This window comes from Corvus cornix, chromosome 27 (assembly GCF_000738735.6).
Source record: "Corvus cornix cornix isolate S_Up_H32 chromosome 27, ASM73873v5, whole genome shotgun sequence".
Taxonomy (NCBI): Eukaryota; Metazoa; Chordata; class Aves; order Passeriformes; family Corvidae; genus Corvus; species Corvus cornix.
In genome coordinates, this window is record NC_046355.1 from 1,200,384 (window position 1) to 1,220,994 (window position 20,611).

At 64.6% G+C, this 20,611-nt stretch overlaps 3 protein-coding genes across 5 annotated transcripts; 1 reads left to right on the forward strand and 2 right to left on the reverse strand.

Annotated features, from left to right (window-relative positions):
• Positions 1-107: 107 nt before the first annotated feature.
• TUBG1 (tubulin gamma 1) lies at positions 108-7,177 on the forward strand. The gene is made up of 11 exons (XM_039565932.1): positions 108-220; positions 443-555; positions 1,133-1,300; positions 1,557-1,625; positions 2,445-2,524; positions 3,112-3,238; positions 3,956-4,042; positions 4,263-4,412; positions 5,638-5,790; positions 6,076-6,237; positions 6,466-7,177. Exons 1-11 carry the CDS (start codon positions 172-174, stop codon positions 6,661-6,663), a joined length of 1,356 nt encoding a protein of 451 aa, XP_039421866.1. The 5' UTR covers positions 108-171; the 3' UTR covers positions 6,664-7,177.
• Positions 7,178-8,049: 872 nt separating this feature from the next.
• Positions 8,050-15,105, reverse strand: PLEKHH3 (pleckstrin homology, MyTH4 and FERM domain containing H3). 3 transcript variants are annotated; one of them, XM_039565904.1, is made up of 13 exons: positions 14,873-15,105; positions 12,864-12,919; positions 12,111-12,199; positions 11,785-11,979; positions 11,448-11,605; positions 11,166-11,289; positions 10,671-10,968; positions 10,367-10,574; positions 10,000-10,136; positions 9,764-9,884; positions 9,236-9,685; positions 8,972-9,163; positions 8,050-8,890 (listed from the first exon to the last, which is right to left on the reverse strand). In XM_039565904.1, the coding sequence occupies exons 1-13, from the start codon at positions 15,023-15,025 to the stop codon at positions 8,708-8,710; spliced, it is 2,364 nt and encodes a 787-aa protein (XP_039421838.1). In that variant the 5' UTR covers positions 15,026-15,105; the 3' UTR covers positions 8,050-8,707. The 3 variants fall into 3 exon arrangements, with proteins under 3 accessions (XP_039421838.1, XP_039421837.1, XP_039421836.1); XM_039565903.1 differs by having other exon boundaries at positions 8,972-9,685; positions 10,009-10,136; XM_039565902.1 differs by having other exon boundaries at positions 8,972-9,685.
• Positions 15,106-16,837: 1,732 nt separating this feature from the next.
• On the reverse strand, positions 16,838-19,381 carry CCR10 (C-C motif chemokine receptor 10). Its single transcript, XM_019293825.2, has 2 exons — positions 19,317-19,381; positions 16,838-18,308 (listed from the first exon to the last, which is right to left on the reverse strand). The coding sequence occupies exons 1-2, from the start codon at positions 19,326-19,328 to the stop codon at positions 17,226-17,228; spliced, it is 1,095 nt and encodes a 364-aa protein (XP_019149370.2). The 5' UTR covers positions 19,329-19,381; the 3' UTR covers positions 16,838-17,225.
• Positions 19,382-20,611: the final 1,230 nt, after the last annotated feature.

The window sequence follows — 20,611 nt, forward strand, 5'->3', positions numbered from 1 at the left end:
CAACTCCGTCCTGGGCGCCGCCATCTTGGCGCAGGCGCATCCTGCACCCCCTGCCGGGACGCACGCGCGTTGCTAGGGCGCCGTCACGGGCGGAGGTGCGCGGAGCCGGCGGGAGACGCGGCGGTACCGGAGTCGGGCGGGGCGGCGGAGCGGAGCGGAGCCTCGGCCGCGATGCCGCGGGAGATCATCACCCTGCAGCTGGGCCAGTGCGGCAACCAGAGTGAGCGCGCCACGCCCCGTGGCGGGCCCGGAGGAGCGTGCACCGGGCGGGGTCGGGATGCTGGGGGGGGGGGGCTAGTTAGCGGGGCCTGGCGGGACGGACAGGGCGGGGCTTCAGGCGAGTGGGGCGGGGCCTGTGGACCGGGGCGCTCCAGGCCCTGCCCCCGTCCCGGTTGCGGCCCCGGTCCCGCTGCCCGGCCCGTCTGACCGCGCCTTCCCGCAGTCGGGTTCGAGTTCTGGAAGCAGCTCTGCGCCGAGCACGGCATCAGCCCCGAGGGCATCGTGGAAGAGTTCGCCACTGAGGGCACCGACCGCAAGGACGTCTTCTTTTACCAGGTACCGGCGGCCCCAGGCCGTGGAGCGGGCACACCGTGCTAGGTGTGCTTCCCTAGTCCCTGCGGGGCTCCGTGCCCGGAGCAGGCTATAAGCAGGTGCAGCCGGGCTGTGTGTGCCCATGCAGCCCTCCCCACAGCCCTCCCCACAGCCCTGTGCACAGCCCTCCCCACAGCCCCCGCAGGCGCAGCGACGGCTGGTCGGGCGCTGACCGCGCAGACGGGAGCCGAGGCTCAGCCCGGGCTCCTGCTTATAGCCTGCTCCGGGCTCCCGCCTGCGCTCCCGGTCTGTTAGTGGAGCGTTGTGGAGGCGGAGCAGAGGCACGCGGCTGTGGCTGCCATAGATAGTGTCTTATGTAAGCACGAAGAGTCCCCTGCTCCCACGCTGGGAGTGCTCTGGGGCACAGAGATGCTGCACTGAGGCTGGGCTGCACAGGACCAGCCTGTCTCCCTCCCTCCTTCCTTTCCCTCAACGGCCTGGCCATGTGGGGCTCACCTGCAGCCAGGGGGTAGCTCACACCTTCGCAGTGGAAGTGGCACCAAGCTGCAGCAGCATCGAGATCCTCTTGCTCTCGTTGTAGGCAGATGATGAGCACTACATCCCCCGGGCTGTGCTGCTGGACCTGGAGCCCCGCGTCATCCACTCCATCCTCAACTCCCCTTATGCCAACCTTTACAACCCAGAAAACATCTACCTGTCCGAGCACGGAGGGGGAGCTGGGAACAACTGGGCCAGTGGCTTCTCGCAGGTACCAGCTCTAGTGCTGCTGGGTGAGACACAGGGCAGCTCATCAGGCCTGGGGCTTTGTCCTGGCTCCCTCATGTCAGCTCAGTCCCAGTGTCTGAAGAACACCTCGTCACTGGCAGGGACTGATGCTGGGTGCCCTGTGGCACCCTGGGCACAGGACCAAACTGCCAGTCTGGCTTGACTTCACACTGAGCTTGAGCAGCTCTTCTGTGTGTTCTGTTGGAAAGGAACAAAACCAGTCCTGATCTCTCTTGCAGGGAGAAAAGATTCATGAAGATATTTTTGACATAATAGACAGAGAGGCTGATGGGAGTGACAGTTTGGAAGTAAGTAAACAAGGGATTTGGATCTGGTGGCTCTGCCTGGTGTTTTCCCAGCCAGGTTGCTCTTTGTAATGTTGAGCTCAGCACTGTAATGGGCACAGACTTGCTCAGTGTGCTTGTGGGACTGAGCACAGAACATGTAGAGAGGGGATCTAGGGACAGGAGGTCTGTCTATCCCCACTCCACCTGCCAGCCTGCCCCAGAAGTTCTTTCACTGTTTGCTTGTGGGGCATTTTTCTTTACACTGTCCATGTGAACCTGTACCCTGTGTGCAGACAGACAGGGCTGCCGGGTGTTGATGTCAGGCTGTCACGTGGCAGCAGCAGAAGGGAGAACGTCACCAAAACAAGCTGGCAGGAGATTCAAGCGCCTGTTGTGGGAGCTGAGCAGGTGGGAGCTGCCCTGGTGTCAGACAGTGGGAGCTTGGGAGCTCAGTGACTCCCCTAGAAGGAGGGAGGGGTGTGGAGGACCCAGGAAAGGGCTGAGAACGTGCACCTCCATTTCCTGTGATGGACTGGACCCTGGAGGTGACATTGGAGCTATTCCAAATCCTTTTCTGGATGGGAGGAATCCTGAATATTCCCGAGCAGCTGTTGCACTTTGCAGGGTGTGCAGAGATGTAGATCCCACTGTGTGGGCAGGCGTGGCCTGCTAGGCCTGGGGGAGCTGGGGTCAGTCTCTGCTGCATCCCTGCTCCCAGCTGGCACAGGGAGCTCTGTCCCTGTCTGGCAGGACTCTGCTGGAGGTTATGGAGGTGACACATTGTCTGCCTGCTCTGGGGCTGAGCTTCACCTTCAGCCCCTGCCTTCTGCTTCCTTCCAGGGGTTTGTGCTTTGCCACTCCATTGCTGGTGGAACAGGCTCTGGGCTGGGCTCGTACCTCCTGGAGAGACTCAATGACAGGTGAGCACAGCCCTGTCCCCACACCACAGTGCCTGGCCTGGCCTGGGCAGCCTGCCCAGAGCGGGAGCTGGAGAGCGCTGACTCAGAGCCACCACCCCCACCCAAACACTGCCTTGTGCAATCCCTGGCATGCTGCCTGCGGAGGGACGGCTCCTGATATGCCTGGGGACTTCAGAGGCTCTGAAACTGAACTTGTTCTGTCCAAGCTCTGTCTTCCTTCGGCCGTTCTTATCAGGCAGCTGCCTGCGGACACCCTGATAGTTCAGGGGAGGGTGGGAGGCTCTGGCTGAAGGCTGTGGGCTGCCATCCTGGCCTGTTCCAACTTGCATCTTCTTGAAAAGACTTGTGAGCAGCTGCTTAATCAGCCTGTGGATGGCTCAGCCTCCCTGTAGCTCCTCTGGCAGCCGGCTCCTGTGCTGCTGGGGTAGGCATTGCTGGGACACATTCTCTCCCTCCCTGGGAGCCACTCTGGCTGCAGCTCTGGTGACTCACTCTGTCCTGAGCCCTGGAGACTGCTAAGGCAGCTTGTGGAAGGGGAGAGTGCAGCTTGATGGTGTTAACCCTTGAGATGCTGTACTTCTCACCAGGTATCCCAAGAAACTGGTGGAGACCTACTCAGTGTTCCCAAACCAGGATGAGATGAGCGATGTTGTAGTCCAGCCATACAACTCTCTGCTGACACTGAAGAGGCTGACTCAGAACGCTGACTGTGTGGTAAGAGGCCCATGGTGCAGCCAGCCCCGAGGAGACAGCCCTGTCCCCACAGCTCAGAACTGCAGCCCATCCTGGGGGCAGCACTGTGGCAGCGCCCGTGAGCCCCAGGTGCAGCAATGAGCACGCCTGGAACAGAAGGGCCAAGCAGCTGTGGCCCCAGGGACCCTCATTGGTGCTAACCCCTGCAGAGCTGCCTGGCATTTCTGCCTTGGATCCAGCACATCTTCCCAAGGTAGTGAGGGCTGGCTGTGCTTCCTGTGTGTAGCTGTGCTGCACCCTCTGCCTGCACTCAATCCCTGTGTCATTTGCAGCACCCACAACATCCGCAGCCGGGCAGCACCTTGAACCTGCACCGGGGCCTTCGGTCAGGTCTGACCGAGACGCTGCTCATCCCCCACAGCTGATCCCTGCATGTGGCAGTGGAGGAGCAGTTGCACCAGAGCTGCTGGAACTGACGCTGCTGTGCAGCGCTGGCCCAGGGGCAGAGCTCTTTGGGAGAGCACGGGGAGCACAGCCAGGAGGGAGGGAAGAGGTTCCATTGACGGTGTCGGTTACGTGCCACAGATGAGTCAGCTTGTGGTTTCGAGTGTCTGCCACTTGTGCAGAGGGCTCCACTCAGGGCCTGTGCTGGACCACCAGTGCCCTGGGACACATGGCCAGGACTGTCCTTCCTCAGCTGCCTCAGGGGCCCTTCACAGAGCCAGGTTTCTGTTGCAGGTCGTTCTGGACAACACAGCCTTGAATCGGATCGCGACAGACCGGCTGCACATTCAGAACCCGTCGTTCTCGCAGATCAACCAGCTGGTGAGAAGGGCTTCCTTCAGGAGAAGCCAGCATGGGGTTTCCCTGCTGTGTTCAGTTCAGTCTGAACCTGTTTCATGGGCTGGGCTCAGGGGTGGGCAGCCTGGAGCTGTGAGCGAGGCTCCTGTGCCCTTCCAGGCGCCCCAGCTTCCCTTGGCATGTCTGCAGGAGGCAGGTTTTGACACGCTCTGCGACCCTCTGCTGACCCTGCCCTCTCCCCTAGGTCTCCACCATCATGTCTGCCAGCACCACCACGCTCAGGTATCCTGGGTACATGAACAACGACCTCATCGGGCTGATCGCCTCACTGATCCCCACGCCCCGGCTGCACTTCCTCATGACGGGGTACACGCCACTCACCACCGACCAGTCGGTAAGGCAGCCCCAGGCACTCCTTCCCATCCCCAAGGGCAGAGAAGCTGCCACACTCACCTTGCAGCATCTTTCAGCCCCGTCCCGGTGTGAGCTGTCACTGCATGTCCCAAATCCCAGGCCCATGTGCTCACACCACGTGACGGCTGCGTGTGCAGTGAATCAGACGTGAGCAGGCAGTTGTGCTTGTGCCAGGCTACCTGCTGCATGCATCAGGGCGGCTGTCAAGATCATCGGGGTCAGGACTGGCAAAAGCCACCCTTAGCAGTGATCAGAGCAAGGCCAGGAGAGTGGCCCTGCCACCCCCGTGAGCCATCGGCTTGGGCAATTTGGGTCCAAACACTAGTGCTCATTGTCACTGATGGTGGGTGCCATGTGTCAGCCCCTTCCTGAAGCTCAGTCTGTGCCTGAGAGGGAATTTGCCATCCCTCAGCATTTCAGATGATGCTGCTTGCGTTTGGCTTGACCCTAGCTAGTGCCCCCCAGTTCCCCCATGCCAGTGGGGCAGTTCTGTTTTGGGAGGTGTTCACCTGCACTGGCCCACCACGGTTCAGCAGGAACTAACAGCTGCTCTTCTCCTCTCCCTGTGTGCATTTCCTCAGGATCTTTCTCAGAGAAGCAAATCTGAAAAACTGCTGGCTCTGAAAAGGGTATCCGTGTGTGATCTGTCCTCCAAGGGAGGAGTGTGGGCAGGGCTCAGCCAGTGGCTCAACCAGAGCAGGAGGGGGCTGCCACGTCACCCAGCTGACCCTGGCTGTGGCCCCCCTGGCCAGTAGCAGCTGGGCCAAGCCCCAACAGCACTCGGGGAGGGCAGTGGCCAGGCTGCCCATGGCTCAGAGCTGGGCAAGGCGGGGAGGGGATGCAGTGGGGAACAACCCCTTTCCTGTTGAACCCCCACTGCTCCCTGCCTGGCAGTGGGACAGGACCCATGTTTGACAGCAACATTAAACGGGTCCCTGTCCCTCTGTTCTCAGCTGAGCTTCACCCCCAGCCCCTGCTGTGCTGCAGGGGGGGCCAGACAGCCCCCAGGCTGGAGCCTCCACTCTGTTTCTCGGCCTGGCTGTGCCTGTTGTGTGGTGTTGAGATTTTCCTGTCCTGCATGTGGCTTTGCATGTGGCTTCATCCCCGGGGTCAGGGCATCTCTGTCCAGCTGCCCCCTGCTCCTGGCAGCAGGAGAGCAGGGAGCAGCACGCCTGCTCCCTCTGACCCCTGGCTGGCCTGTGCAGGTGGCCAGTGTGAGGAAAACCACAGTCCTGGACGTGATGAGAAGGTTGCTGCAGCCTAAAAACGTGATGGTGTCCACAGGGCGAGACAGGCAGACCAACCACTGCTACATCGCCATCCTCAACATCATCCAGGGGGAGGTGGATCCTACACAGGTGAGTTCCCACGGCTGCTCAGGTACTGATGGCCATGGCATGGCCCAGGGAAGAACATGGTCACTGTCCGTGCAGGGATCCTGGGGTGGAACTAGGCAGTACCTGAGAGCTGGCCTCAGATTGCTCCTGTTTGGGCTCTGACCTCATGGAAAGGCTGCAGTCCTGCTGAAATCCACCTTCCCGTGGCTGTGCCTCCTGTGAGGAGCAGCTCCTGGGTCTGCTGCAGCCAAGAGCCAAGCTGTTTGTCCCTCACCCTGCTCCCCCTCACCATTCTCATCCCACCAGGTTCACAAGAGTCTGCAGCGGATCCGGGAGAGGAAGTTGGCAAACTTCATCCCCTGGGGCCCTGCCAGCATCCAGGTGGCTTTGTCCCGCAAGTCCCCTTACCTGCCGTCTGCTCACCGCGTCAGTGGGCTCATGATGGCAAACCACACCAACATCTCCTCGGTGAGTGCCTTCCCTCGCCTTGCCGGGCCCTGCAGCCCCGGACCTCGTGTCTCTTCAGTCTGGGCTTGTCACGAAGCCAGGGCATACCTTGACAGGGATGGGGTGGGTGGCTCCCAGCAGGGCTCAGGGCTGGTCCAGAGTCCCATCAGTCCTGCTGACCAAGGTGCCCTTCTCTTGGGAAGGGTCCCTGGGGAGCTCTGACCCCCCTGACCCTGCGCTGCTCTCCAGCTCTTCGAGCGGACGTGCCGGCAGTACGACAAACTGCGCAAGCGGGAGGCCTTCCTGGAGCAGTTCCGCAAGGAAGACATCTTCAAGGACAACTTCGACGAGCTGGACAACTCCCGGGAGATCGTGCAGCAGCTGATCGATGAGTATCATGCAGCCACACGCCCTGACTACATCTCCTGGGGCACGCAGGAACAGTGAGTGCCCTGCCAGGAGACAGGAAGGTCCCATGGCCACCCCCACGCACGCCGGCAGGGCTCATCTCTGCCGTGCCCACATTTATCACCCCCCAGCGCTGCCTGGCGCGGCAGAGCCCTCATGCCGGCCGCACACTCGCGGTGCTCCCCTGCGGAAGGCCCTCTGCGGGGAGCAGCACTGCGCCTGCAGCTCCTCGGCGGGGGACAGCCCCCAGCCCACTGTGTGCCCTGGCCCAGGACAGGACTGGGGCAGCTGCGCCCTATGCTGGGAGGGAACCTCTGCCAGTGGGAGCAACAGTTGCTGTGAGGAGGAGGAGAGTGACCCTGAGGCTGGGAACAGGCCTGGCCCCCTGAGTTGGGTGGACATGACCCCCGTGGCCAAAGGCTCCGTGTGGCTGAGCTAGTCCTTGCCCTGGGCAGGAGCCTTGTTCCTCCTTGGCCAGATCAGGCCTGGGGCACGGGCTGTATCTATATTTTTGTAGGTTATTTTGCTTTAATAAAGGCTGTTCCTGCACTGATGCTGCCTGCATGACTCCAGATGGAACAGCCAGGCTCCAGGGAAGCCAGCTGCAGAGACTGGGGCTGGTGCTGGCCTTGTCTGGCCGGCCGGCCAGCCCCACTGCACGGGAGCGCCGCGACCACTGCTCACCAGCACGTCCTGGGGTGTGCAGGGACAGCTCTGCCCTGGCTGGCAGTGCCATGGGGCCCAGGCAGCACTGGGCAACTGCTGCAGCAGAGCCAGAAATACTGGCAGGACCTGCTGGCACGGCTGACCAGGGCCGGGAGTGGCACCGCCCTGCCCGCAGAGCACACGGCACCCACATGGATAGTCTGCAGGAGTGAGGCCCCGTGCAGGGATGGGCCATGAAAGGCTGGGGGTGCCCTCAGCACTCAGGATCTGAGGCAGGGGACAGCAACACCAGGGAGGACATGGGCTTGAGGCCGTACAGTGTCAGGGGATATGGACACAGCAGCTCTAGGCCTGACCTGTGGGAGCTGGGCTGGGGAGAAGGGGCAGTGCTGGCGCCATCCCAAGCTCAGGCAGCCCAAGGTGAAAATGAGCATTTTCCTCTTGCTCTTCGGGGCACAAAGCAGGAGACTAAAAATACAGCCACCATGGCAGCATGGGCTCCCATGCCCTCTTTGGCAGCAGCCCCCGTGGCTGAGGCAGTTCCCCCCGCCGGGGCAGCCAGTGCCAGGGGCTGCCGGGGAGCTGGAGCTGCCTGTGCTCTTGGTGAAATGCCAAAGGTCGCCTGGCAATGACCAGAGGGACACGCTGTGCTGCTCCTCCCCGCTGCCTGTCCCAGGCCCCGCTGCCCTTGCTGCTCCAGGGATCTGACTGTCCCAGCCTCCTGCTGTCAACCCACGCTCCAGGACAGGAGGCCCAGCCTTTCCTTTGTGCATTTATTTAGAAAAACAACCAACCAACCCCCCCATCCCAAGACAGAACCAACAAACTCTACAGAGGCAACACTGAGGGGCCAAGCCCCAGCCGTACCAGCTGCCGCTCCACCAGCCACCCCTGTGACATAAGCCTGGCCACAGGGCCACCGCAGAGCCCAGCCACTCATCTAGGAGGAGCCCACGGGTCCCCGGGGCAGCTTGGCCAAAAGCTGCCCGCAGCTTTCCAGAAGGGGTGGGTCCAGAGGACGGACAGACAGATGATGGCACAGCACTACTGCCTGGTACCCTCTGCTGTAGGCAAAGCCCTCGGGGCACGAGCAGAGTGGCCAGGCAACACAAGTGCTGGAGGCAAAGGCACCAGGGTATAGGGGACAGGGACAGGCCTGGGGGCAGCGTGGGGGGACCACAGCGGGGCGGCCCCACTGCCCACCAGGGAAAGTGCTGGGAGACGTGGGGCGCGCAGGCGTCTCAAAATAAATTAAGGGAATAGCCAGAAAGGCAATGGCAGTGGGGGGAGCATGACCCCCTGGCCCCCTGCTCTGCGGAGCAGCTGGGGGCCAGCACAGACCTGCCACTTGCTGCTGGGCTGGCTGCCCTCTCACGCTAGCCATCAGAGCACCTGCATGGCCACACCAGCTGCTGGGCTAGCTGTGGGAGGAACCCACTGGTGGCTGGTGCTGCCAGGGCCCGGCCCCAGGGCAGAGCCCCTGCGGCAGCACAGTGGGCTCCGAGGTGGGGGGACTGGTGGGAGGCTCCTGGGGCCGGGGCAGCCGCTGGGCACCTGCAGAGGCGAGGTACGTGTTGAGGAGCTGGGCGATCTCATCCACCTGCAGGTAGAGGGGGCATAAGGGGTCAGTCCGGGGCACCTTTGCTGAGAGGGGGAGGGTGGAGGGACGGTAGCCCCTTACCTGGGAGGTCTCAAAGAGCAGGTCTCGATCCTCCACAGAGAGGCGGAAGGTGCTGCTGTCAGAGGCACCGAAGGAGGAGATGCGGCCATAGCAGAAGCTGTCCAAGGGCTCGGGCTCTCCCGGCTTGTAGAGCGAGACGGCCTTGGCCCCGATGCCCAGCCACAGGCGCTGGGGCCCAGAGCCCACCGGGCTCTGCGAGGAGAGGGGTGTCAGGGTTGCCCACTGCCAGGGCTGCCCCTGCCCCACGCCCAGCCGGGGCCTCACCGCATGCAGGTCGACATCGAAGAGTGTGGAGCCGAAGCCAGGCCACTCCCGCACCAAGGCCACGTAGGCGGCCATGGCCTCGGGCCGGCCCATGCCCTGCAGCAGCTTCCACTTCTCTACAATGGCAGCCATGGTGCTGGCCCCCTCCTCACGCAGGCGGCCCCGCAGGCGCTGGTCCCGCTCCGCCCGTTGCTTGGCCAGCGCCTGACCCCAGAGCCCACTGGCCAGCAGCCCTGCGCGCAGCCGGGCCCCCCGGCACTTGCTGGGGGGCCGGTGGGGCGGGGGCGGCAACCGGGCATGCAGCACATGGGGCGGGAAGAGCTCCTCCAGGCGCGGGAAGGGTGCGTGGGTGGAGAAGTCACTGTTGAGACTCTGCAGGCGCAGGGCCGCCAGTGTCTGCAGCGTCTCCTCTGATGTGGGCACGTAGCCCCGCAGCACCATCTCGTGCGCCTGTGAGAGAGCAGGGTGAGCCGGCACGGCATGGCCACCACGGCACGGCACAGCACAGCACCCCAGTGTGCCGCTCACCTGCTCAAAGAGGAGGGCAAACTCCAGGCTGTCCCGTGGGACGTTGTCCGTGTCCAGGAAGCCGTAGTGCTTGAAGCAGAGCCGGCACGGTGGGTCTTGCTCCCGGTCCTCTCCAGCCAGGCTGCAGCAGACAGGACCGGCTCCATCAGCTTGTGGACATGCCCCACATTGTGTGTCCCCCCACCCGTGGCTCCCCCAGCCCCTCTCCTCCATAGGCAGCAGAATAGGACATTTACTTTTCAAACCTGGTGAGGACATCAGCCAGCAGTGTGGCACTGCCCACTGGCTGCTCCCGTCGCCGGGACTGCTCGTAGAGCGCAAAGAGGTTGGGGCTCTGGGACAGCCCCAGGCGTGACACAAGCTCCTGGGCCACCTGGGCGAGACAAAGGCAACCGATGGTGACCACGTGTCCCTGGCCACGGCACTCAGGGCTGCAAAGGGACACAGACAGGTCATGGTGGGCAAAGGCAGACAGCCCCTGGCCCCTCTCCACCATGGCTCAGCTAGGAGAGACCCTGCTCAGCTGCTGTGGCACACTGCCCACCCAGCCCTCAGCGCCAAAATGTCCCCAGCCCCCTGCCTGGCACAGCTGTAACCCCTCACCTCCTCGGCTGTGGTGTGGGAACTGATGGCCACACTGCAGGCGGGCGCCCCAGGGCAGTGCACTGTGCAGATCATCTCTTGCCGCTGCATCAGCACCAGGATCTCCTCCAGAGAGGGCACGCACTCCCTCCCCTTCGTCTTTCCCAGCGCCTCCCGGATGAAGCAGGCGTACTTGGCCATCTCCGAGGCAGGGAAACGGTTCTCTGTCCTGCAAGAAATGCCAGGAGGGTGAGGGTGGCACTGATCTGAGAGGCACCAGGCACCTGGCGAGCTCCCTGATGGCAGCTGGCACCCTGGCACTCACCTGTCCAGGTGGAAGCGCAGGAAGCGCAGGACAGGCGGGGAGGGCAGGAAGGTGCAGCTCATGCAGGTGAGGAGCTGCCAGTAGTGCAGGTCGCCCTGCCCGCCCGGCGCCGGCGGCTCCGTAGTCTGCTTCACCAGCTGGCAGTAGATCTCATCCACCAGCGGCGGCAGGTCCAGGCAGGTCTGCAGGACACCCTGCATCAGCGGCACTGGGTCCCGCTCTGACTCCAGCTGCTGCAGTGAGTTGAAGAGCTTCACAGCCTCGTCGCGCAGCGTGGTGTAGCTGCGGGGGCCAGGGGCTGTGGGATGGGATGAGGGTTAACAGCCCCGTGGTCCTCCCCAGGACCCCCAGCCAGCAGCTGGGCACTGTCCTCACACCCAGAGCCAGCCAGGCCCCAGTCCAGTGCCTGCCTGCCCCGCAGAGCAGCCAGCCCAGCCATCGGTGCCACCAGCCTGGAGTGTAGGACCCAGCTCCGTGCCCCCCACCGCCCCTCACCGCTTTGGTCCAGGCTGCCATAGGGGAAGGGCAGCAGGGGAGCATAGAGGGGGCCACTGGTGTAGCGCAGGATGGGGTTGCAGCAATAGATCTGCTTCAGAACCTCAGGGCTGTCTCTGTGCTCCTGTGGGGGCAAAGCAATGGCAGCAGCTGCAGAGGGTTCACCTGGCTGAGTGCCTGGCACAGACCCCCACCGCCACCCTGGGGCATGCAAGGCCCCAAACATTCATCCCAGTGCTGCCTACGGCTGCAGCCATGGGCAGCCCGGTGCCACGGGCTCACCTCCACATCACGAATGAGCAGCTGGGTGGGCGTTTGGACAGGCGCTTTGCTGTCAATGACCTTCTGCACGGCGCACACCCAGCGCACAGCCTCGTTCAGGTGCTCCGTGTACAGGCGGTAGCAATGCTTCCTGCCAAACACCGTCACACTCCAGTAGCCTGCGAGGGACAGACTCACTCACCCCCTGTCCACCAGCATCCCAGCCAGGCCAGCTCAGCGCCCCAGGGCTCAGCACAGCCTCTCCTCTGGGCGAAAGGGGCCCTAAGGGCTGGGAGGGTAACACAGGGCACAAGGGGCTGGGAAGATGTGGCCCAGCCAAGGGGAGTGGGCACCTCACCAGTCTCCTTGTAGAGCTGCTTGTCCGGCCAGAGCACAGAGCAGAGGCTGGTGAGCACAAGGGAGCCCAGCCTCCTGGCCCCCTTCTCGTTGCTGCTGTAGTAGTCCAGGGAGTCAGGTGTTAGCACAAACCAGTACTTCCGAGGACGGATCCAGGGGGTCTTCATGCAGCCCCGCATCTCCCGCTGCAGCCAGCCTGGAAAGGGGAACCCTCAGCCCCACTGACGGCACCACCCGCCCCACGGGCTTCTCGGCACAGGGAAGGGTCTGTGCAGGTCTGACCGTCCCTCTGGGATGGGATCAGCCACAGCTGGGGCACAATCCCACCTTTCACAAGAGCATCAGGGTCATCCTCCACTGGCCCTGGGCCCTTCTCCACGATGAGGCTGCGCATCTCCTCCGCAACAAGCAGGGACCTGAGGACAACACGGGGCTGAGCTCAGCTGCCCGTGGGTGTCTCCCACAGCCCCTGAGCAGGGAGCTGGCCTCGGGGCTGGGGTGAGCTAGGTCCCAAGGGGCTCTGTGCACCCCACAGCCCTGCGGTGGGAACACGGCAGAGTCACTGGGTGCAAATGACCCCGGCTAAAAATAAGCTGTTTGCAGTCTTGGCCCTGCCAAGGAATTCGGAAAATGAACAACCAGGAAGGAATGTTGGCAGCAGCGTCAGTACTGCGAGTACAGGGAGCGAGCAGGCCCCCGTGCCCCAGCACCCTGTCTTCCTCAGCACTGACCGCTGCAGGGCACAGCCTCTGCTGATGGACACAGCCTGGCAGAACCTCCTGGTACAGGAGGAGTCATGCACAGCCCCATCAGCTAAGCCTGCAGCAGTCAAGCTATCTGGCATGGCAGAGGGATGGAGACATGCCTGAGGATGCGCCAGGCATGGGGACAAGCAGAGCAGTCCCGGCTCTGCCACTCCCTGCTCTACCCGACAGAGCAGCACAGCCTGGTGCTAGCTCTGTGTGCAGGACAGTTCGGCACATGCCAGCACCAGGGCAACCTCCCACAACATGCCAGTCCCCAGCTCCTACAGCACCACACAAGGGACACAACGCAAACCGGAGGCAGCAGATCACTCACCGCTCTGAGCCGCTGCTGCTGCGGGTGGGCTGGCTCAGGCTCACCTCCAGGGATCCCTGGGGAGGAAGGAGACATCTCAGCCCCACGATCATTAGCTGGCACCCTCGCCATCACCCCATTACTGTATGCCTCCTCGTCAACCCAGCTCTGGGCCCAGAGAGACAGGCTCCCATCCTGCTGCCATGGGGCAGAAGAGCCCTGGCACCCGCAAGGCCACGGCAGGAGCCAGGGCTGCAGCTGGGGCACCCCGGGTGCGGGGGCAGCCGGCGGGAGTGCTGGCCATGTGTCCTCAGCTGACCCGGCTGGCTGAATACCGTGCAGAATTGCACAAGGTCAGTGCTGAGTAATACGCTTACGGCACAAAGTCCCATTGTAATGGGGCCGCTGACTTCCTGCCCGCGGCGGTGGGACGCAGCACTGGGAAGTCCCTGGCCCTGCAGTAGGACAGGGTCAGTTCCTCCTCACGCAGCACAACTTGACATGGACAGTGCTGCTCACGTGATAACCCTGGCACACATGCTGGGACACGAGGCAGAGCCCAGGCACAGGCAGGCACCGGGTCGGGCAGGGCGCCCAGCAGAGTGGGGTGCGGGGACATGGAAGCACCGGCAATGCTGTCCTGGGAGATGCACGGCAGCTCCTGCCAGCTGCAGCCCAACAGGGCAGCCAGAGGCATGACAGGCCAGAGCACGCAACGCCAAGAAAAAGAGACAGATGCTAAAAATAGTGACAGGGAGGGGGGAGCCGCTGCAGGTATGGTTGTGCTGTGGGGCAGGGCCGGGCACCACTGACCTGTGGCATTAAGGGCACCTGTCACATAGTGCTGGTACCCGTGCACAGGGCCAGCACCTCCAGACACTGTCCCACTGCCGAGACTGGGGAGGGCCTCACATGCTCGTCAGGGCTGCAGGCATGGAGGCAGTGCCCAGTTTCTCATGGGCAGTCCACAGGAGGCAGCGGTGGCAGCCAGCTCCTTCTCAGGGATATAAATAAACAGGAGAGGAGCTGTGGTGGCAGGGCCAGGGTAGCTGCTCCCATGTTCCCACGAAGGGGTAGTCGACGCTGTGGGTTTCCAAGGACCCCCCTGGCCACAGCAAAAGGCTCTCAGGGGAGCTGGCGTCACCAGCCGCCCACGCCAGCCCGGAGCCAGTGTGGCCCACGGGATGCGGGAAGCCCAAAGACGGTTCCTGACATAATTGTGCCCTTGGCACTGCCACCAGTTCCCAGAGGGCCCAGCTCCAGCCCTGTCACTGTCCCCACTTCCCACCGTCCCAGGGGGCTGGCACTGCTGGGAAAGGGGACCTGATGCTACGGGATTGACAGCATAGGGGGCTCAGGTTGCCTCCAGCCCTGCGCAGCCAGGGCCGTGCTGCAGCCCCCACAGTGGGCAGGGGAGAAGGGCCACAGCAAGCGGGACCAGGCTGTCACCACCCACTGAGTCCGGGCTGGGACTCAGCCCCACGGCCCTCGGTGCCGGAGACCGCCGGGACAGCCAGGAGGCCCCCGGGAGCCGGGGTTCCCCCCGCACCCCGCGCTATCAGCCGTCGCAAAAGCAGCCTGGCCAGAGGAAGCACCGGTTTCCGCCACTCCGTTTCCCTCCAGAGAGGAAGCAGCCGGAGAGGGGAGATCCAGGCCCGCTCTCCGCGCCCGGCACGTGCTCCCGGGACAGTCCCGGCCCGCTCCGGCGGGGCAGTCCGGGGCCCCTCCGCGCACCGGGCCGCCGCCGGTCCGGCACGGTAGCCCCGCGGCCCCTGTCCTAAGGAGCGGGCAGCGCGGGCCGAAGCAGGCAGGAGCAGGCAGAGCCCGGCTCCGGCTGCACCCAGCCGGCAGCGGCTCCCGCGACGGCCGGCCCTGCCCCGCGGGCCCGGGACCTCCGCGCCCGCCCGGAGGCTTCGCTGAGCTGCAGCTCTCCCGCACCCGCCGGAACGACCCACCCCGGAGCGGGACCGCCCGGGCAGCGGCGTCTGTGCTCGTCCCGGTGGCTGTCCCAGAGCCGGTGCCTGCCCCACCTGGTCTCCCTGGGCGCGGAGCTCGAAGGACGCCTCCTCCTCCTCTTCGGCCTCGCCGTCCGCTTCCCGCTCCGCCTCGCCGTAGTCCCGCCGCAGCAGCGTGAAGCCCCGTCGACAGCACAGCAACCACCACAGCCCGCCCGGGAACGGCATCGCCCCGCCGACACCGACGGGACGGCACCGGGACGCGACGGGACCGGCCCGCCGCCCAGCCCCGCGCACCGGCCGCCGGCCCCGCCGCCGCCCCGGGCGGGCCGGGCTGCGCGTCACCGGCCGCCGCCAATCGCCGCGCGCGGCCCGGGGCGGAGCTCCTGCCCGGGGCGGCGGGGCCGCCGCTGCGTCAGCTGCGGGGCGGGGGCAGCGCGGGGCCGGGCTGCGGTAGGGCCGGTGCTCCCGGAGCCGCCGCGGTACCTGGAGTGCACCGGGTACGCCCGGCACCTGACGGGGCACCGTCACTGAGCAGTGCCCGCACCCGGTGTGGGCACCGACACCGGGCACGGGCCCCTGCCCTGCCCCGCGGCACCCGCATCATGTGCTGCCCTGGCTCCTGCGTGCGGCAACGCTGGCGCCCGTCCCAGCATGGCGACTCAGCCCGGTGCGGTGCCAAGTGTGTTCCAGCGGGCAGCTTCATGGGCTCTGTGCTTGGGCAGGAGGACACCGTGGGCAGGAGGACACCGTGCCCGGGCAGGCCTGTCCTGCAGGCCCTCATAGCGCTTTTCCCCAAAGGAGCTGGTGAAGGGCGTTCGTGGTGCGGTCACACCCGCTGCCACAACTATGTGGCTCAGCTCAGCCCCGGGCTCTGCCCAGTGGCAGAGGGTCTGCGGCACCCTCGAGCCGTGGGTGCCGCGGCAGCGTCCAGGCCCTGGCCCCACTCCGGAAGCCCCAGGAGTTAAGGCTCTGCTACAGCTGTTGGGTCACCGCCGTCCCTGGGAGCCTGGGTGCTGGGATGCGCAGGCAGGAAGCTCCGGCTGCCAGTTCCCCTCCCACGCAGCCTGCTCCGGATTGTGCCTGGGGCTGAGCCGCCGGTGTGGGGCCGGCTGTGCAGCCAGGGCAGTCACGGGCATCGAGCAGAGCCGACCAGCTATGGGGGCAGTGGAGGACTGGAGCGGGACCACCCGAGACCACAGGCTGGGTGGGCAGCGGGGGCAGCTGTGCTGTCTGGCCAAGAACTGCGCGAATCTGGCCCTTGATCCTCACTGAGGGCTGCGGGGGACAGAGACCCATCACCGTGCCTCTGCGGCTGCTGAGTCAGCAATAACCTGTTTCTGGCCCAGCAGTAGGTGAATGTTCTGGAATGGCTTCTTCCAGTTGAGCCCTGGGCTAATCCCCAGCAGAGCAGGGGTGAACGGGAAGTAGCCTCCAGCCCCGGCAGGACCGGGAGGTGCTTCTCTGCATGCCCAGCTCCACTGGGAGACTCCATGACCAGCTGCACCACAGTCAAGCCCAATCCTGTTCCCGGCACTGTGCAGCGCTTTAGCCAGGCCTGGTGAGTGGGACACCGCACGGCCCCGGCGCTGCGGGCCCGTGGCACCGTGTGGCAGCCCGCGGGACATGTGTCGGTCGCCATGTCCCAGCCCGTGGTCATGTGTCGGTCGCCACGTGTCCGGGCCGGGCCAGCCCCAGCGCAGCACCCTGGTGCCGGGGAGCCTCCGGGCCGGGATGTGCCGTGGCAGAGGAGCTCGTGGGAGGAGTAAGAAGGGGAGAGAAACGTCCCTCTGCCCCCGCCCTACGGGGAAGGACCCAAGGAGGGTTTTTCCGGAGCGTCTCTGCTGTCCCCAGTCCGGGAGCTCCCTGTCCCTCCAGCGGCGGGGACGAGCAGAGGGGGGCCAGGAAGCGCGAGGTTCTGCTGCCTCCTGCAGGCATCGCCCGCCAGCGCCGGTGGCCAAGGAGCCGCCCCCGGCCCCACAAACCCCCCGGGGCAGCGCCGCCCAGGACGGAGACTGCTCTCGCCCACCGGGACTCGTTCGGGGTTTATTGTGAGAATAGGAACCAGCTGCCTGTTGCACCCACCGACCCGGCTCACCGGCACCGCACGGATCCCCAGAGCACGCGTAACTTTGCACGCCCCGCGACGCGCGTGACATTGCAGGGTTCCCCTGCAACACGCGTGACATTGCGGGAACCCCAGCCCGGCAGATCGCCGGGCAGTGAAGGCACTCGCAGGGCAAGCAGGCGCTGTGGGGCTGCTCTTCCCTCTGCCCAGGCGTGTGCAGGCGCCGTGCGGATTGTCTGGTGCTGCCCGTGCCCAGCTGCTCACTGGGGCAGGTCCATGCACGGATGGGGCTGTCGGGGAGTCGCGGAGGGACCAAACCCCAGGGCGCAGGTCCCTGCCCCGGCCGCGGGCACTGTGCTCCTACATCACGTCCATGCAGCTGGAGAGCGATGTCCGCCGGCGGGGACTGGGGCAGCCGGGGCAGCGCGGGTCGAGGGACCCCACGCAGCCGGCGTCGCTGGCGAGCAGCCACAGCTCCCGGCGGAAGCGCTGGCCGAGGAAGGCGTAGAGCAGGGGGTTGAGGCAGCAGCGCAGGTACGCCAGCCCGCCGGTGACCAGCAGTGCCAGGTCCTTGCGGCGGCTCTGGGCGCAGCTCATCTCCCAGCTGGCCAGCAGCTCGGCCGCGTCCAGCAGCACCATCAGGCTGTGGGGCAGCTGCAGGGCCACAAACACCAGCACGAGGGCCAGCAGCACTCGCAGCGCCCGGTGGGGCTGGGCACCGCGGGCCGCCAGCAGTGTCCGTGCCACAGCTGCGTAGCAGCTTGCCATCACCAGGAAGGGCACCGCGAAGCCAAGCACCACCTGCACCAGGTTGGTGGCCCCCCGTGCTGCCCGTGAGACCACACGGGGGAAGACGACACGACAGAGCCAGAGATCCTGGTGCTGCTCTGCCTGGCTGTAGATGAACTGGGGCAGTGCTAGCAGCATGGCCAGCAGCCAGGCCAGCCCCGCCGTCAGCCAACCGTGGCGGCGAGCTCGTGGGCGCAGGCGGCAGGCAGCCGGCACCTGCACGATGGCCACATAGCGATCCACGCTGATGCAGGTGAGGAAGAGGAAGCCGCTGTAGAAATTGAGGGCGTAGAGGCCCTGCACCACCTTGCAGGCGGCTGTGCCTGGGGACCAGCCCTGCAGCGTGTCAGTGATGGCGAAGGGCAGCGTCAGGAGCAGCAGGAGGTCGGATAGGGCGAGGTGCAGGAGGCAGACATCGGTGACACTGTGTGCCTGGCGGTAGCGGGTGTGTGTGAGCAGCACCAGCCCATTCCCCACTGTGCCCAGCAGTGAGAGCAGCAGATACACTGCAGGCTGGAAGGTGCGGGCGAAACCCTGTACTGCCTGCTTCTCACAGAGCTCAGGCAACATGCCAGCCTCGCCCGAGTACCCATCCTCCCAGGGGTAGAAGTCAGTGGTGGCCATCAGCTCTGTTGAGATGGGGCTGGGGGTCACCTGTGCAGAGGGAGGCTGAGTGAGAACGGCTTAGCAGTGGTGGCCCAGCCACGGGATGGAGAACCACACCCAGGGCAGCCCTTCTCCACCCAGCCCCGCCTCTGGGAGCCCGCGTGTGCCGCAGCCACCGGTCCCTGTCCCCACGTGCGGGGTTGTTTCCATCTCACACCCATCCCGCAGCAGCGGGATGTTAACTGTGCTCAGTCATTGCAAGAGTGACCACACACTTCCCGTGCAGCCGCCTGCAATGCAGAGCTGGTGGAGGGACATGACCCCAGTCACGGCGTCCCTAGCACAGCACCGTGTCCCACGAACTAACCCTGCACCTGCCAGCGGAGCTGCTCTGGGGCTCAGCACCCAGCCTACGGCCCCAGCCGCCCTGGGCAATCGAGTTTTGGGTCTCCACACCAGCATCCCCGGGTGCCCAAAGCACCCACACACCCATGCACCACCCTGGGGACGCCAGTATGGGTACAGCCTTGCACTGCCTGGTCCTGCTCCCAGATAGGAAAGTCCTGGGACATCCTGCTGCCTCACACAGGTTGCAGGCAGCGGAGCACAGTGCTCCCACCTCCCAGCTGCTCAGCCCTGCTCTGGGACAGCAGGACAGTGCTGCAGCCTAGTACTGCTCAGTCAGGACCCCACTGCCCTGGAGACCAGGATCTGACATGCTCTGACTCAGAGCAGCTTCACAACAGCAATTTCACTCTGGCCCCTGTCAGCAAGCCCAGACAATTGGGCCTGAGACCCCCAGGTGCTCCGGGGCCACAGGTGGGATCAGAACCCAGTGCCACGGCAGGTTGACCCTCCAGCAGTTCCTCTAGCCCCTTTCCTGCTCCGGCCCCCAGGGCCCTGGACCACCAGGCACTGCTCTGATTCCCCAGGGTTTTGGCCTTTCAGCCCAAACCCACAGAGCTCACAAGAAAACGACCTAAAAAGCTAAGAAAAGCCAGTGATGGAGGGTCCTGCCTGGCTCCCAGCAAACCCCTCACCCTGCAGCCCCCTCACCTGCTCCGTCATTGCACAGCAGAGCCTTTCCCCTGGCTGGTGGGTCTGAAGCTGTTGGTGTCTCAATGCTGTTACTTGTGGTTTGACCACGTGCTGCTCCTGATACTGAAAATGGTGCAGAGCACAGGCCCAGCCCTGGGGAGGAAGGCAAGGTGGCAGGTGCGACCCCACTTTGGAGCCTGTCCTGAATCTTTTATTTGGTCCATCTTTTACATCTGCATGCTGGGGACAGAAATAGCAGCTCTGCTCAGTCTCTGTCATGCGGGTGTGCAGGCCAAACCCAGGAGCATCCAGCCAGCGGAGCAGAGTCTGGCGAGGGCATCCAGCACATGCAGGAAACCCCAGCCCTCTCCAGGGCTACTGTTGGCTCCTGAAGGACCAGAGGGAATGGGGCCAAGGAATGGAGTAGGGGCTGCTGTGGGCTGGCACTGAGCTGGGCACAGGCAGGACGCAGAGCCCTGTCTGGTCTAGGATTGTCTTTTCCTGATGGCAGACATGGTGGTTCCAGAAGTTGGGGTGGCTGCTGGTGCAGGGCATACCCCTCACCCAGGGGCCCCAACCTGGCGCTGCATCCCCACAGTGCTGGGCACGCGTGTTGCTGGTTGTTGACAACAAAATTCCCAGCTTCTCACTAAGAAGCAGATTAGTTCCTGTGGGGCAGAGGCCCCACTTTCCTCTCTCCAGGGGGGAGAAAATTGATCCCTAGCTTTAACGGGCTCCTGGCCATAATCCCTCAATCCCCCTTTCTCCCGGCTACAGCTGTCTTTGCCGTGGCTTATCTCAGCTCTGCCCTCGGCCCTCCTGCTGCCTCCAGACGGGGACAGGATCCTGGGTGCTCGCTGTGGGGCTGTGGGGCTGCCGCACCCTGGATGAAGAACAGTGGGACAGATGCCCCCCAGCCTCCACGGAGTCCCCAGGGTTCTTAGCTGGAGGGTCTCTTCCCCTTCTCCTGGTCTTTCTGCAGTGCAGGGATGCTAGCTGCAGATCTCTGCCCTGTGCTGGCTCTGGGGGTGCCTTCCTGCACCCTGCATCCTGGGGGAAGGGGAGGGAGGAGGGTTCTGGGGCCAATGCTGGCCCTACAGCCAGCTGTGGGTGCAGAGCAGGGACTCTGCATGTCCCCTTTGGGGCTGTCACAGATCTGACCCCACACAGGCTCAGGACATGGGGCTGTGGCCAGAGCAGGCAGCACCCCCGGGGTGTCAGGATACGGTCAGGTGGGCTGTGCCTCTCCTGGGGATGGACCTGCAGGCACTGCCAGGGTCTGGGGGACAGGAGGGCGGGTGCAATGTCCTCAG